This window comes from Sander lucioperca, chromosome 13 (genome assembly GCF_008315115.2).
Source record: "Sander lucioperca isolate FBNREF2018 chromosome 13, SLUC_FBN_1.2, whole genome shotgun sequence".
NCBI classification, from domain to species: Eukaryota; Metazoa; Chordata; class Actinopteri; order Perciformes; family Percidae; genus Sander; species Sander lucioperca.
In genome coordinates this window covers 17,278,431-17,292,456 of record NC_050185.1, presented here as the reverse complement: position 1 = coordinate 17,292,456, position 14,026 = coordinate 17,278,431, and the positions used below count along the sequence as shown (strand labels likewise).

Sequence of the window (14,026 nt, the reverse complement as noted above, 5' to 3'; positions counted from 1 at the left end):
CCTACAGCATGACACTACATGATACTACCTACACTGTGGTTAAATTGTACTACTTAATCCCAATTCTCCTTGATCGAGAGTCATTAAATGCTTCTATGTAAGTCATCAAGACTCCTGAAACTTCTTCAAGTCTCTGAATTTTGGCTCTCCAAAATTCTACGACAGGAGACATTGTGTCTCAGTGGTTAGCATTTACATGAAAGCCCTGAAACAGGGCCCCTTAACACTGTTTGGCAAAGGACATCAATAAACTTCTAGAAGAAAACGCAACTCTAAAAACAAAGTTGGTATTTATCAAATGTTGGTAGGCTTGTGCCATATACATCTATATCCATGTTCACAGCAAGTCGTATTACACAAACAACTGGCACGCCAGAAATTCATTGGATTGTTGATCCTTCAGGCAACCCCCCCCCCAAAAAAAAATTAACGTCAAATGACAAATGATCTGCCAGTTAGATGTCGGAAATCCACAAGACATCATTACGTAACGGCCTTTGGGTATTCTTGATACTGTTGAATATGGAGCAAATGTTTTAAATTCATTTAGTGATTTCATTTTTAATTTAGGCAACCAAACCTTAGCTTTTGTTAACAGTGAACATGAGCTATTGCTGACACTACAAACAAACCTGAAATTTAAATGAAGCAGATTTTGCAAAATCCCCTTAAAGTTGTCACAGACTTCAAGAATAGGTTTGCAATTACTTAAGTATATCTTGATTTTGTACTCACTGCCAATATGTGCTTCAGGAGGTCTTTGGTCACAGTGATCGATCCACGTCTCCATTCTGGTCCTACAGACTCCCCAACCCGAGCCCACTGTAAGAAATGGAGGACAAAATTAATGCATTCTAGTTCAACCAAAGACAATGTGATACATCAGTCAGCCAGTTTAAGTGAATAATCAAAAGTAGCAGTTTTTAGTATTTCTAGTGGTCATTCATGGAGAACTCCAGGTGACACTGAAAAGTTGGAAATCACAACTCACCTTGACTGAATGTTTGATGACACAGCTTGGCCTTTTTTATTTTCTTCAGTGTGTTGGTCTGACTCAAATAGGCTTAAACAATTTAACAGTTCACTGTGTCAGAACCCTGCTGTTCAAAAATGCCTTAATTTATTAAACGGTGAATAAAATCTTGACCACAAGGGGAAAGAAATATATCAGGAAATAGCTTACAGATAGTCACAGTATAATGCCAGCTTATTAAGTCATGACTGGCTGTATGCATGTGATGTGGTAATGGCCTTTCCCATTACATTTTGACATTTTGACTTGTCATTACATGAAAAGCACAGGTTTAATATTAACATAAATGATGACTCTGTTCTGTTCCTATTGTGCACTTTGCACTTGAGTGGAACATACCACCACCTGTGCATTTATCACAGTATGCTATTGTCAAATATCAAGCCAAATGCCATATTTGACATCTTCACAACAGAGTAGCTAAAACAAGTTTAAGTTGGACATATTTGTTTGAAAAAATATTTAAATGATTTGTTGATTATCAAAATAGTTGCCGATAATTTTTCTATTGATTGACTAGCTAATTGTTTAATGGACTGATCGTTCTTTCGGTTGTTCGTGAGCTCTAAGTCGACATGTGGAAACAACATGGACGCTACAAGATGTGATGTATTTTATTGCTCAGAGCTTTTAAAACAGCACGTTTATATCTGTTTTCTACGGAGACTTTATTTCCAGTTTAAAACGTTATAAGTGCTTTTTCCCTTGTTGCTGCACCAGTAACGTTGACGTTACATTCCCTCAAACCACTAAAATATTGCTTTAACTTACCTGACTTGTTATCAGGGTTAATGCTAATAACGTAAATAGGTTTTCTAACTAATTTAGATCACTCTGGACAGCAACTAACTCTTACAACCTTATACCATATTACAAATTACATATGAGCAAAAAGATGTATATGCAATACGTGAACTGATTAAAAAAAAGTTTCTTGCCATTTCGCCCGCCATGTTTCTGCGTAATATACCGCGCAGTTGTTGTTCCGACCGGTTTGATTCGCGTGGATTTTCCCAGTCAGGAACTCTTTCTTCCGATTATTCCGACACCACTGAATGCAGCACAACTTCAGCCTCAAAATTAAGTTTTTGTTTTTTTATCTGCATAAAGTTGGTTAACTACCTAAATCACAAAAAAGTATCTTAGCTAGTTCAGTCAGAAACCACCTGGTTATCAGCTAATTGGTGATTTACAAAGAGCTTACAGTTAAATAACTGCACAGGGAATACTTTAAAGTTAGCCCCATCAGTTCTGGATGCTTTAAGGCAAAACGTAACGCTAGGCTAGGCTAGCAGTATGAGAGCATTAAGTTAGCCTAGTAACGTTAGCTACATTTGACAACATTGTCAGTTCTAATCATTGAAGCATTTTTGGAGACCTTTTTTGTGTCTCCGAGTATGTTCTTTATGCTGCTAGTAATGTTAATGTCAGCAAGCCGGCACTCCTTAACTCTGTTTTTCATCCACCCTCAGTGAAAGACACTTGGATAATTAATAATTCAAGTTTACACTGTCAGTTGTATAGCTATAGAAGCCTATTCATATTTTTTACATATTTCATACCTCTATTTTTACACACATCTATACATTTTAGTATAATGTGCATACATGTCTTCTATATTTGTTTAGCCTATTTCTTATTCTGTTTAAATATTTCTATTTTATTTCTATTTGTTATGATAATTTCTCTATATATTCCTATACTCTAGAATAAAGCAAATGTAACGAATCAAATTCCCCAGCAATCAAAGTATTTTTAATTGAGTGATTGATTGATTGATTCAGTCCCGTACTTACTTTTATGTTATCCTGTCCAACGGTCGAAAAGGTTCCCTGACCAAAAAACGTTACCATCTGACATTTTGTTGTCGGAATCTTTTGTAGCATATGCTATTATTCCATGACACTGTATGTATATATTCTTATGTTTTTACTATATGGGAAGACACAGGCACACTGAACTTGAACTTAGACTGACATATTTAACAATATAATATACTTTTTTTAACAGTACTAGTGTGTGCCCACATTTGCAGTGTAGGCCTACCTTCAGTTTATTACTGTCACAGTATATTTTGTCCACACTATAGCCCACTGTCTGTATGCATATATATACTGTGTATTTTGTGCTGCACTCACTATGTAAATCCTGCTCTGTGTATTTGTTTGTAGTTGGATTTTTGTTTGTTTTTATCCAAATGAAATGTAGAAACATTTCCTCACCCTGCCCATTGTACTTAAAGCAATATCTCATAACTTTTCCACAGATGTTCCTGTGTTTACTTTTTGTAGATGCTAAATATAAAGTAGATAAAGTAGAGCCTACCCTGCATTTTCATGTTGTGTCTACCATATCATGATGGTTACAGTTTATGGTGCCATGGGAGTGGTAATGACAACAGCACAGCGCAACATTTATAAAACTGAGCGGCTGCTGCTTAAGTCACACTGTCAAGGCTGTCAGGGAGGTAATGACTGATATGCATGTCCACTACTCATTTTATAACACATAGCAATCACAACTGCTCTCAATTGTGTGCTGTACTGTACCAGTTGTATTATCTGCCTAATAACTCTGCCTTCAGTATGTTTCAAGTGGATGAGAACTACACGCGAGTGTCAGAGTTTGTTATAGTGGGCTTCCCAAGTCTCCAACCGCAGTATTTTGACCTAGTGGCGTGGTTTTTCTTCTTCCTTTATGTGACCACAGTGGTGGGCAACCTTCTGCTGGTGGTGTTGTTTTCTTTGGAGCACAGTCTCCAGAAGCCCATGTACATCATCATGGTCAGCCTGGCCCTCTCAGACATTGGTAAGTAGGGAGCAGAGCTGTATAGTAACGAAGTATAACTACTTCGCTACTCTACTTAACTACTAAAAGGCTGTATCTGTACTCTATTGGAGTATTATTTTGTTCTCCTACTTCCACTTTTACTTGAGTACATATTTTCGATTAATGAAATACTTTTACTCCCGATAGATTTTTTTATGTGCTGCATCCATAGGGCTGCATCGTTACTCGTTACTGTTGTGAATTCCTCACGCTACGGAGACTGTGTAGGTTACAGTGTGTGTACGTTAGTTACGTACGCTAATTACTAATTCACGTAAGAAATCCCCGAGATCGCGTCGTGTTTCTTTTCATTACGGTTGCCCGTTCAGAAGTCAGAGACGATGTAAGTTTGTACTCTTTCTATTGAGCTATTGTTGCAGCAGATGAAGCTGTTCCTGAGTTGTTTGAGTCTGCAGTGAGTCCTGAATGTTAACCGTTTGACCCTGTGATGTGAAGTTGTTATATCTGTACTTTGCTAGCTTGCTAACTTTCCTGTTCATCACACGTTACTAGCTAGTGTGTGATACGTTTTTTGGGGGCTTAAATCGTCACTGTGCTGGAGAGGATCATTTTACTTGCACAGTGATAATTGTACATTTTATTTCAGTATTTGTTAATATTTGTTATTTTTAATATAATATATTTAATATTTGTTAATTCCTTTGGCTACAGCCTTAGGCTTAACATTTGACATAATATAAACAATATGGTATTCAAACTTTTGACTGCTTTCAATAACTAAATAACACAATACTTGTACTTTTACTTTCAGTACTTGAGTAGTACATTTTAAAATAAACTACTTGCAATACTTAAGTACAAAAAATGTTGAATACCTTAGTACTTCTATTAAGTGTTGTGCTTAAAGAGCACTTCTACTTCTACTCAAGTCACTTTTTTGATAGAGCACTTGTACTTTTACTCAAGTATGGGTCTCTAGTACTTTATACACCTCTGGTAGGGAGAGCCGGGACGATTGAAACGCAGGACGAATTAAACATTCCAGTTTTCTCTGAGTGCAATGATGACAGACTTCCTTAGGTCAAAACATAGAGCATGTTAACCTCCCTCTATCAGCCAAATATATTCCTGTCATTTAATTTTAACACGGAGTTACAGACGATAAACAAGTTTTGATGGTCGAAAGTAAACTTCATTAGCGGTTACATTTTTTCGATTATTGAGTGTTTTTCAATTCAATTCAATTTTATTTATAGTATCAAATCATAACAAGAGTTATCTCGAGACACTTTACAGATAGAGTAGGTCTAGACCAAACTCTGTAGTTTACGAAGCCCCAACTATTACAGTGGTTGCCTCAAGAGCAAGCATTAGCAGTAGCTATTGCGACAGTGGCAAGGAAAAACTCCCTTTTTTGTTAGGAAGAAACCTCGGACAGACCCAGACTCTTGGTAGGTGGTGTCTGACGGCACCAGTTGGGGGAGTGGTGAATGGTGGCAATAATAGTCATAATAAATATAGTGAAACAGTGATCACAATGGTAGTTGTAGTAGTTCATGTCATAGTAGGGTACAGCAGGGCGTTACGGGGTGTAGTGTGGCACAGCAGCCTGGGTGGACGCGGTTGGACGCGGCAGGACGCAATCGGACACTGCGGGGAATCGCAGAGCGTAGCAGGGTGTAGTAAGTCCATAGCGTCAGCTGCACCCAGGACCCCGGTGTAGGTGCCACCCAATTCCAAGGCGATGTTCTGGGTGAAGAAGAAGCATAGGGACTCCGGGGAGAAAACTCCCCAGAGCTAGGTTAGTAACAGGCATTTCTGGGACTAAGATGCACACAAAAGGAGACAAGTGAAAAGAGAGAAGAGGGAGCGGCTCATTGTGTCCTTGGAAGGAGCTTCCCACAGCAGTCTAGAGTTATAATAGCATAACTAAGAGAGGCAGGCTAAAGAGAGGGGCCCTGGACCGGGCTCGTACTCTCCCCTGCCGGAACGGGCTTGTACTTCCTGCCTCCCTCTACTCTACTCTACTATGCTGCAACTGCTCACTCCCTAACTATAAGCTTTATCAAAGATGATGGTTTTCAGTTTATTCTTAAATGTGGCGACGGTGTCAGCCCCCCGAACCCAAGTTGGGAGCTGGTTCCACAGGAGAGGAGCCTGGTAGCTGAAGGCTCTGGCTCCCATTCTACTTTTAGAGACTCTAGGAACCACAAGTAGCTCTGAGTTCTGGGAGCGCAGTGCTCTAGTGGGACAATAAGGTATGTATGATGGTGCTTGACCATTTAGTGCTTTGTAGGTCAGGAGAAGGATTTTAAATTCAATCCTGGATTTTACAGGAAGCCAATGCAGAGAAGCTAATACAGGAGAAATGTGATCTCTTTTGTTAGTTCTTGTCAGAACACGTGCTGCAGCATTCTGGATCAGCTGGAGGGTCTTGAGGGAATTATTTGAGCAGCCTGATAATAAGGAATTACAGTAGTCCAGCCGGGAAGTAACGAATGCATGGACTAGTTTTTCAGCATCGTTTTGCGAGAGGATGTTCCTGATTTTGGCAATGTTACGAAGGTGGAAAAAGGCTGTTCTTGAGGTTTGTTTTAAGTGGGCGTTAAAGGATAGACCCTGGTCAAAAATGATTCCTAGATTTCTGACAGTAGTGCTGGAGGCCAGGGCAATACCATCTAGGGTAGCTATATCTTTAGATAATGAAGTTCAGTGGTGCTTGGCTCCCAGCACAATAACTTCCGTTTTGTTTGAGTTTAACATCAGAAAATTGTGGGTCATCCAGGATTTTATATCTTTAATGCACGCTTGAAGTTTAGCTAACTGACCGCTTTCATCTGGCTTAATTGACAGATATAATTGGGTGTCGTCTGCGTAACAGTGAAAGTTAATTGAGTGTTTCCTAATAATATTGCCTAGAGGAAGCATATATAAAGAGAATAGAATTGGTCCAAGCACTGAGCCTTGAGGAACGCCATGGCTAACTTTAGCGTATTTGGATGGTTTATCGTTAATATTAACAAATTGGGATCGCTCAGAAAAATAGGACTTAAACCAGCTTAGTGCGATTCCTTTAATGCCAACTAAATGTTCCAGTCTCTGTAAGAGGATGGTATGGTCAATAGTGTCGAATGCAGCACTAAGATCTAATAAGACAAGTACGGAGACAAGTCCTTTGTCAGCAGCAGTTAGAAGGTCGTTAGTAATTTTCACCAGTGCCGTCTCTGTGCTATGATGCTTTCTAAATCCTGACTGAAAGTCTTCAAATAGACTATTTCTATGCAGAAAGTCACACAATTGATTAGCGACTACCTTCTCAAGGATTTTGGAGAGAAACGGGAGGTTAGATATAGGTCTATAGTTTGCTAAGACCTCAGGATCGAGGGTGGGTTTTTTCAGAATAGGTTTTATCACAACTACTTTAAAAGACTGCGGTACGTGACCCGTTAATAAGGACATATTGATCGTATCTAGTAATGTGGTATTGACCACGGGTAGTGCTTCTTTAAGTAGCCTCGTTGGAATGGGGTCTAAGAGACAGGTAGTTGGCTTAGCTGAAGAGACCTTTAACATTAATTGTTGGAGGTCTAAAGGATAAAAGCCGTCTAAATAAGTATCAGGTCTTATCGCTCTCTCTAGCCCTCCTGCGCCCAATGGTGAGTCGTTAGAAGCTGTGGGCAGAAGGTGATGAATTTTTTCTCTAATTGTTATAATTTTATCATGAAAAAAGGTCATGAAGTCATCACTGCTCAGAGCTATAGGAATAGATGGCTCAACAGAGCTGTGACTCTTTGTCAGCCTGGCTACAGTGCTGAAAAGAAACCTTGGGTTGTTCTTATTTTCTTCTATTAGTATTGAGTAGTAGTCTGATCTGGCATTTCTGAGGGCCCGCCTATAATTTTTTAGACTATCTTGTCAATCCACACGAGATTCTTCCAGTTTGGTGGAACGCCATTTACTTTCAAGTTTTCGTGAGATTTGTTTTAATTTGCGAGTTTGGGAGTTATACCAAGGTGCTAGTTTCCTTTCCTTCATCATCTTCTTTTTGATAGGAGCAACCAAGTCTAAAGTAGTCCGTAGGCAGGCCGTAGCAGCGTCTACAAAGTTATCAAGTTGGGAGGGACTAAAGTTAACATAACGGTCCTCTGTTATATTAAGGCATGACATTGAGTTAAGTGCTGTTGGAATATCTTCCTTAGATTTAGCTATAGCACTGTCAGATAAGCATCTAGTGTAGAAACTTTTATTTCATTTCGTATAGTCTGGTAGTAGGAATTCGAAAGTTATTAAAAAATGGTCTGATAATAAAGGATTCTGCGGAAATACTATTAAATCGTCAATTTTGATGCCATATTCTAGCACAAGGTCGAGGGTGTGGTTAAAACAGTGCATGGCCTTATGCACCCTCTGACTGAAACCAATTGAATCTAGCAGTGAATTGAAAGCAGTACTAAGGCTATTGCTGTCAACGTCCACATGGATATTAAAATCACCTACAATAAGTACTTTGTCTGATTGAAGGACTACACATGATAAAAACTCAGAATATGGACCTGGTGCTCGGTAAACAACAACGAATATAATTGGCTGTACTGTTTTCCATGTTGGGTGTTGAAGATTAAGAACAAGGCTTTCAAACGAGTTATAATTTAGTTTAGGTTTAGGATTAATTAACAGGCTTGAGTCAAATATGGCTGCAACTCCCCCTCCTCGGCCTGAGCCTCGTGGAATTTGAGTATTATTATGACTGGGATAAGTGGCTTCGTTTAAACTAACATATTCGTCATGGCCCAGCCAGGTTTCGGTGAGGCAGAATAAATCAATGTGGTTATCTGATATCAATTCGTTTACCAATAATGCTTTCGATGACAGAGATCTAATATTTAATAGTCCACATTTGATTTTCCTATTCTGTTCTATCGTTGCAGTGGTTGTTTTAATTCCAATTAGGTTGTTTAGTATAGCACCTCTTTTGTTAGTGTTTTGTTTAAACGGTCTCAGTCGGGGGACAGACACGGTGGTTATGGGATTATGAATGGGTGATTGCTCTGAAGGGAGCACAGAGGGGCGTGTAGCGCTGTATCTCTGATTATTGACTTTGGGAGAGTGTGTCTGGTCAGTGTGCTTGTGGGAGTGTTTACGGGATGTAAACAGTATGCAGGGCGTGATGCAAATTTCCACGTAGCATCTGGCTTCCGCGTGTATTGGGATGAATCCCATCCCTGCTGAACAGGGAGTCACGTTCCCAAAACAGATTGAAGTTGTCAATAAAACCTATCTTGTGAATGCTGCATGTGAGCTGGAGCCAGGTGTTAAGGGAGAGTAGTCTACTAAAGAGGCATGATCCGCGACCTAGAGATGGAAGTGGGCCCGAAATAAAAACCGACTTCCCAGTGCTTTTTAAAGCCTCAATGAGAGTGGTAAAGTCTCGCCTTGTGCGCTCACACTCCTGAATCCGAGTGGACATGTCGTTATGTCCACAATGGACCACGATGCGTTTGATAGAGATCGGAAATGAGGGTATCAGGTCCATAACTTTAGCCAGGATGTCTGCAACTTTGGCTCCGGGAAAACAGTGTGTGACAGCATTATGAAACCGTAGGTCTCTAGTGATGGAGTCCCCAATAATTACTGTGGTTAGGGGGAAGAGCGGACGAGGAGTGGGGGGGTGTGGATAGCCGGTGACAGGAGCAAAACAGTCAGTGTCGGTTTCAGATGGGCAGGGAAAAGAAGAGGAAGATTGCTTACCGTTCGGTTGTGGGGATTGTTTTTGAGGAACGTTGTCATTTGGCCGATCCAGGCAGTGTAGGCCACCGGACCGTCTGACTACCGCATCCCTAAGCTTTCGCCGCGCGGTAGCAATCGTCTTCCGTGACGACGGCTGGTCAGTCTGCTTTGAAGCGGGGCGAGCCGCATTGGCCGCCACCAGCTCAGACTCCGACAAGGCATTGAAGCGGTTGCAGAGGCTGAGGGCAGGAGGCGATGGAGCCCTACCCGAGGCTCTCTTTCGGCCGCAAACCACCTCAGTCCAGGGTGGCTTGATAACCGGTGTCGAGCAGGACGATGGGCGTGGGCAGGCAGCTGGGTCCCATGGCGCGGTATCCTGGAAGGCCGCCGAGAGAGATGAGATCCGGAGCGACTGATTATGAGCCACGTCCAAGCAGGCGGTTAACAAAGCATCTTTGGTTTTTAAGTCCTCGGAAAGCCGACGAACATCTTCCTTGAGGTCAGCAATTTCTTTGTTTGTATTATTGAACAACGAGGAAATCCTGAGGGGGAGTGGGGACTCGCCAGGTGTAGAGGTTGCCATGAAGCTAGCGTTAGTTTAGCCGGTAGGCCTAGTCTTGATAAATTAGCGTGAGGCTAATACTTACTTACACGTAAAAATGTATCTTTGGTTTTTTTTAAAAACACTTTATTAGTATAATAAAAACTAGGCGATAGAGCCGACTGTTAGGTAGGAGGTTGAAGGCAGCTGCCGGCTGCCTCGTCCCCGCCTTTCATTTAAAGGTTCGATTACATGCTTATTCAGTAGACCATTTAGTGTTCTCCACAATCCCAGACTTTCATATTGCATGCTTGTTTACATGGAAAGCAAAACAAGCTATAATGGCATAATGTCTATTGCAACAATTACATCTATGTCGGGACGATTGAAACAGCTGTTTCAGTGCGATACGATCGCTTTGTAAATTACGTTTAATTAAAAAGTGTTTCAACTGTTTCAACTCCCTATTTTATCGTTTATGTGGCCAGCCAGACATCATCTGCTTTCAGGGCCTAGTGTATTTGCTACTGCTTTCATAAAAAGTATTACTACTATTGTAAAAAGGCCATAGTAACACTTGCTCTCTCTCCTGAGATGATCGACCAATCAGTGACGAGAGTCATCGCTTTGATCTCTCACACTCGCACTCAGGCAGGAGAAGGGCACAGACCGCAACGGCTGTGAAACGGACTTTTTCTTTATCTTTTCTTTCAGTTTTCGGACTTGTTGAGTGATGTGTGTAGCCCAGAACAACCACATCCAACTTAACTTCATGTTCAAACGATAAATAAATCTTCCTGGATCTCAAGTCAGACATCTAATTCCAGTTCTTACCGGACACCCTACAGCGGGCCAGTATTTCAGTAGCTAGTTTTAAGGTAGTTTTTTACAACTATGGCTATTTTGTACCATGAATGGTTGTTTACAGGTAAACAGACATTCATGGTACACATTATTGTTGTTGACATTGAGTATAGTAGAGACAATACACAAAAAGAGTGTATACTCAAAAGTATGTATGTCTGCCCTTTATTTTTAATTAATGCATTAAGTGTGACAATAAATCATAGATTTGAAATGAATGTGATCCTGAAATTGCATGAGTCTTCTACATATAGTTATTCATATAGAACAGCAGCTGTCATGACCTGTTTTGTCTTGTCTTTTTTTTTTTTTTTTTCCACTGTCTGTCTTTTTTCCTACAGGCTTTACCACAGTGGCTTTACCCAAACTAATCGCTCGCTACTGGTGGAATGATGGGAGTCTTGGCTTTCATACATGCCTCTTCCAAAAGCACATGCTCCACTATTTTGGCTCCTTGAACTCACTAATTTTACTGACAATGGCCCTGGACCGATATCTGGCCATCTGTTTTCCCTTTAGGTGAAAAACAAGCAATTTGATTAATTTCCCCTCTAAGCTCTGGAATAAGACTAAAAACAAATGATTCTCTTTTTTTCTTTCCTCCTCTTTCTACCTCCCTCTCTCCCCTCAGATACCCGATGTGGATGACAAACCAAACCATGACAGGCCTCACGCTCTTCTGCTGGGCGGTGGCACACATCTTTACTGTCATCAGCACCATCAACTTTACCATGATGCCGTTTTGTGGGCCCAACAAAATCATACAGGTCTTCTGCGACACCTTGTCTCTTACAGCTCTAGTGTGTGGGAACCCCAGCCAACAATTCAACGCCGCCTATGCTTCAGCGATGTTTATTCTTTATGTTCCTTTAGCTTTCATCATCTTTTCCTACATTTGCATCATCATCTCAGTATTGCACATGGCTAGTGGACAGGTGTGGTTCATCTCTTTTTATTCTAAAATAATGGTGTATTTTTACATCTAGTACATTTGTCAGACTAACAGATACTTTCACATGTTCATTTTAAATTTGAAAGTTATTTCTGTCTTTTTATCTTCTCTCTTTTTAACCCTCATCTGCTGTTCTTCTCAGGGCAGAATGAAGACATTCTCTACCTGTGCCACCCAGGGCTGTATCATTTGTATCTACTACCTACCACGTTTCTTCGTCTACTCTACACCTTTCTTTCCTAACCTGAAGATGACCCCTGACAAGAGTATAGTGACCACCCTCTTCTACAGTCTTTTCCCTCCACTGATCAACCCGTTCATCTACTGTCTGAGAACCAAGGCGATCAGGCGAATATTAACAGACTGGGTCCGGAGATGTAAGAGCATTATTTCTTCAAAGCATGGCCAAATTGCAGCTGTCACCAAACCACACTGACAAGTGATCCATGATTTTGTTGTTTATAAACGCTTGCATTATAATTTATGATTCAATATGATAATATGTATGAAAATAGGTTAAGTAGACATACTTATACAAAAGAAATTGTTTCAGTGGAAAAACCAAGGCATACATTTGTGTACCTTTGTTTTGTCCTGCTTTTACTCACCTAATCTGTATGTGTACCAATAGTGCTTTAATTCCAAAATAGAAAGTCATTCTGCATTTACTAGTGTCAAGTCCTTGTGTTAAAAATGTGAATATATGCCACAACAAAAACAACATGATCCTCTATAAGTCCTATTATTGCAAACTCAACTGTTAAGATGTGGCGAGGGTGAAAGTTTGGGCATTTTTGGACTAATAGTCACAGATGACATTTACATAGTTGGAAGCACCATTTTGTCTGAGTCATAATTTTGTAGCAAAATATGCTTGCTGTGGTTGGACATACTGTAAGAGACAGACAATATTTTAATCCTTATTAATCAGAACACAGAGAAAGAGAGAAGCTGCAGACATATTAGATACAGCCTGTCAAAACCAAAACAACAGAAAGTAGATTTATAAAAATTGCACATATACATACAAATATTGCGAAACAAAAGGGTAAAGATCTCCAGCTATTTAGGGACAAAAAGAAAGAACTTTACTTTCCCCTCAACAAAAACAACTAAGTACTTTGTCAGAATCATCCACCTAAAATAACACACGCCACTTGGTGGAAGATTTTATCCAAAGCAACCCTCTACTGTGCATCTAGCACTGGTGGTTTTAAAATGTTGCTATACAAATATTTTGCCAGAAGATGGCGACATCCTCAAACCTTACAGCGGCCTGTCATGGGTCACACACTGAGCAAAGAAAAGTTTTGCCTCTGTGCTGTTTGGCTTATGTTTGGTAGATGTTAACCCATAATTATATTTGTGCCTATATAATCCATCCAAAGATGAATAATGAATGTGTGAGCGTAGCTCTATGAAAGGGGTTCCCCATACATGCCCACCCTGCCTGTCCTATTCTTTTACAGCCAGTTGTTGTAGTCAGACGCATGAAACAGTATGGGCTTTGTAAAGAGGTTTTGTAAACTGTTGTAAATGTCACATCTATTTAAATGACACTGCAAAGATGTTTGTTCATGCAGACTGTCGCACTACCTTTGAAACAATAATTTGTCTGTATAAAGAGACTGGAGTATTGTTCAGAGGCCAAGCAGCAGTGTGTGTGTGTGTGTGTGTGTGTGTGTGTGTATATATATATATATACCAGAAGAATAGTTGTATTCATGTCACTGTGTGGACACAGCATGACTACAAGGAGAGAAGAGGGGCGGGGGGGGATAAAAACAGGGAGGAGAGGAAAAAACTACACAGGCAACAGAAGTCCAGTCATCATCTTTTATTAAAATAAAGTTGTTTTTTTTAAAGCAAATCAGAACGCCCCTCATACGATGCTACCAAAACTTTAATATTTGATTTCTTTAATCTGAAACTGTCCCCACAGTAATGTAACATATTTTGTTTGTTCAGTGAAAGTGTGTGAGGCAAAACACATCTGAAAAAGTGCTCTCAAGATACAGTATGTTCCACTCTGTTCTTCCTGCTGCACTTTGGCCTACTGGCTGTTGTGCAAACTGGACAAGTGACTTAACAGCATCACATGGTTGTCACAGAAAAAGTA

At 40.2% G+C, this 14,026-nt stretch overlaps 1 protein-coding gene across 2 annotated transcripts; it reads left to right on the top strand.

Annotated features, from left to right (window-relative positions):
- Positions 1-3,599: 3,599 nt before the first annotated feature.
- On the top strand, positions 3,600-13,153 carry or104-1 (odorant receptor, family C, subfamily 104, member 1). Of its 2 annotated transcripts, none has more exons than XM_031280667.2 (4): positions 3,600-3,841; positions 11,297-11,474; positions 11,587-11,890; positions 12,050-13,153. In XM_031280667.2, the coding sequence occupies exons 1-4, from the start codon at positions 3,619-3,621 to the stop codon at positions 12,341-12,343; spliced, it is 999 nt and encodes a 332-aa protein (XP_031136527.1). In that variant the 5' UTR covers positions 3,600-3,618; the 3' UTR covers positions 12,344-13,153. The 2 variants fall into 2 exon arrangements, with proteins under 2 accessions (XP_031136527.1, XP_035864620.1); XM_036008727.1 differs by having other exon boundaries at positions 12,055-12,261.
- Positions 13,154-14,026: the final 873 nt, after the last annotated feature.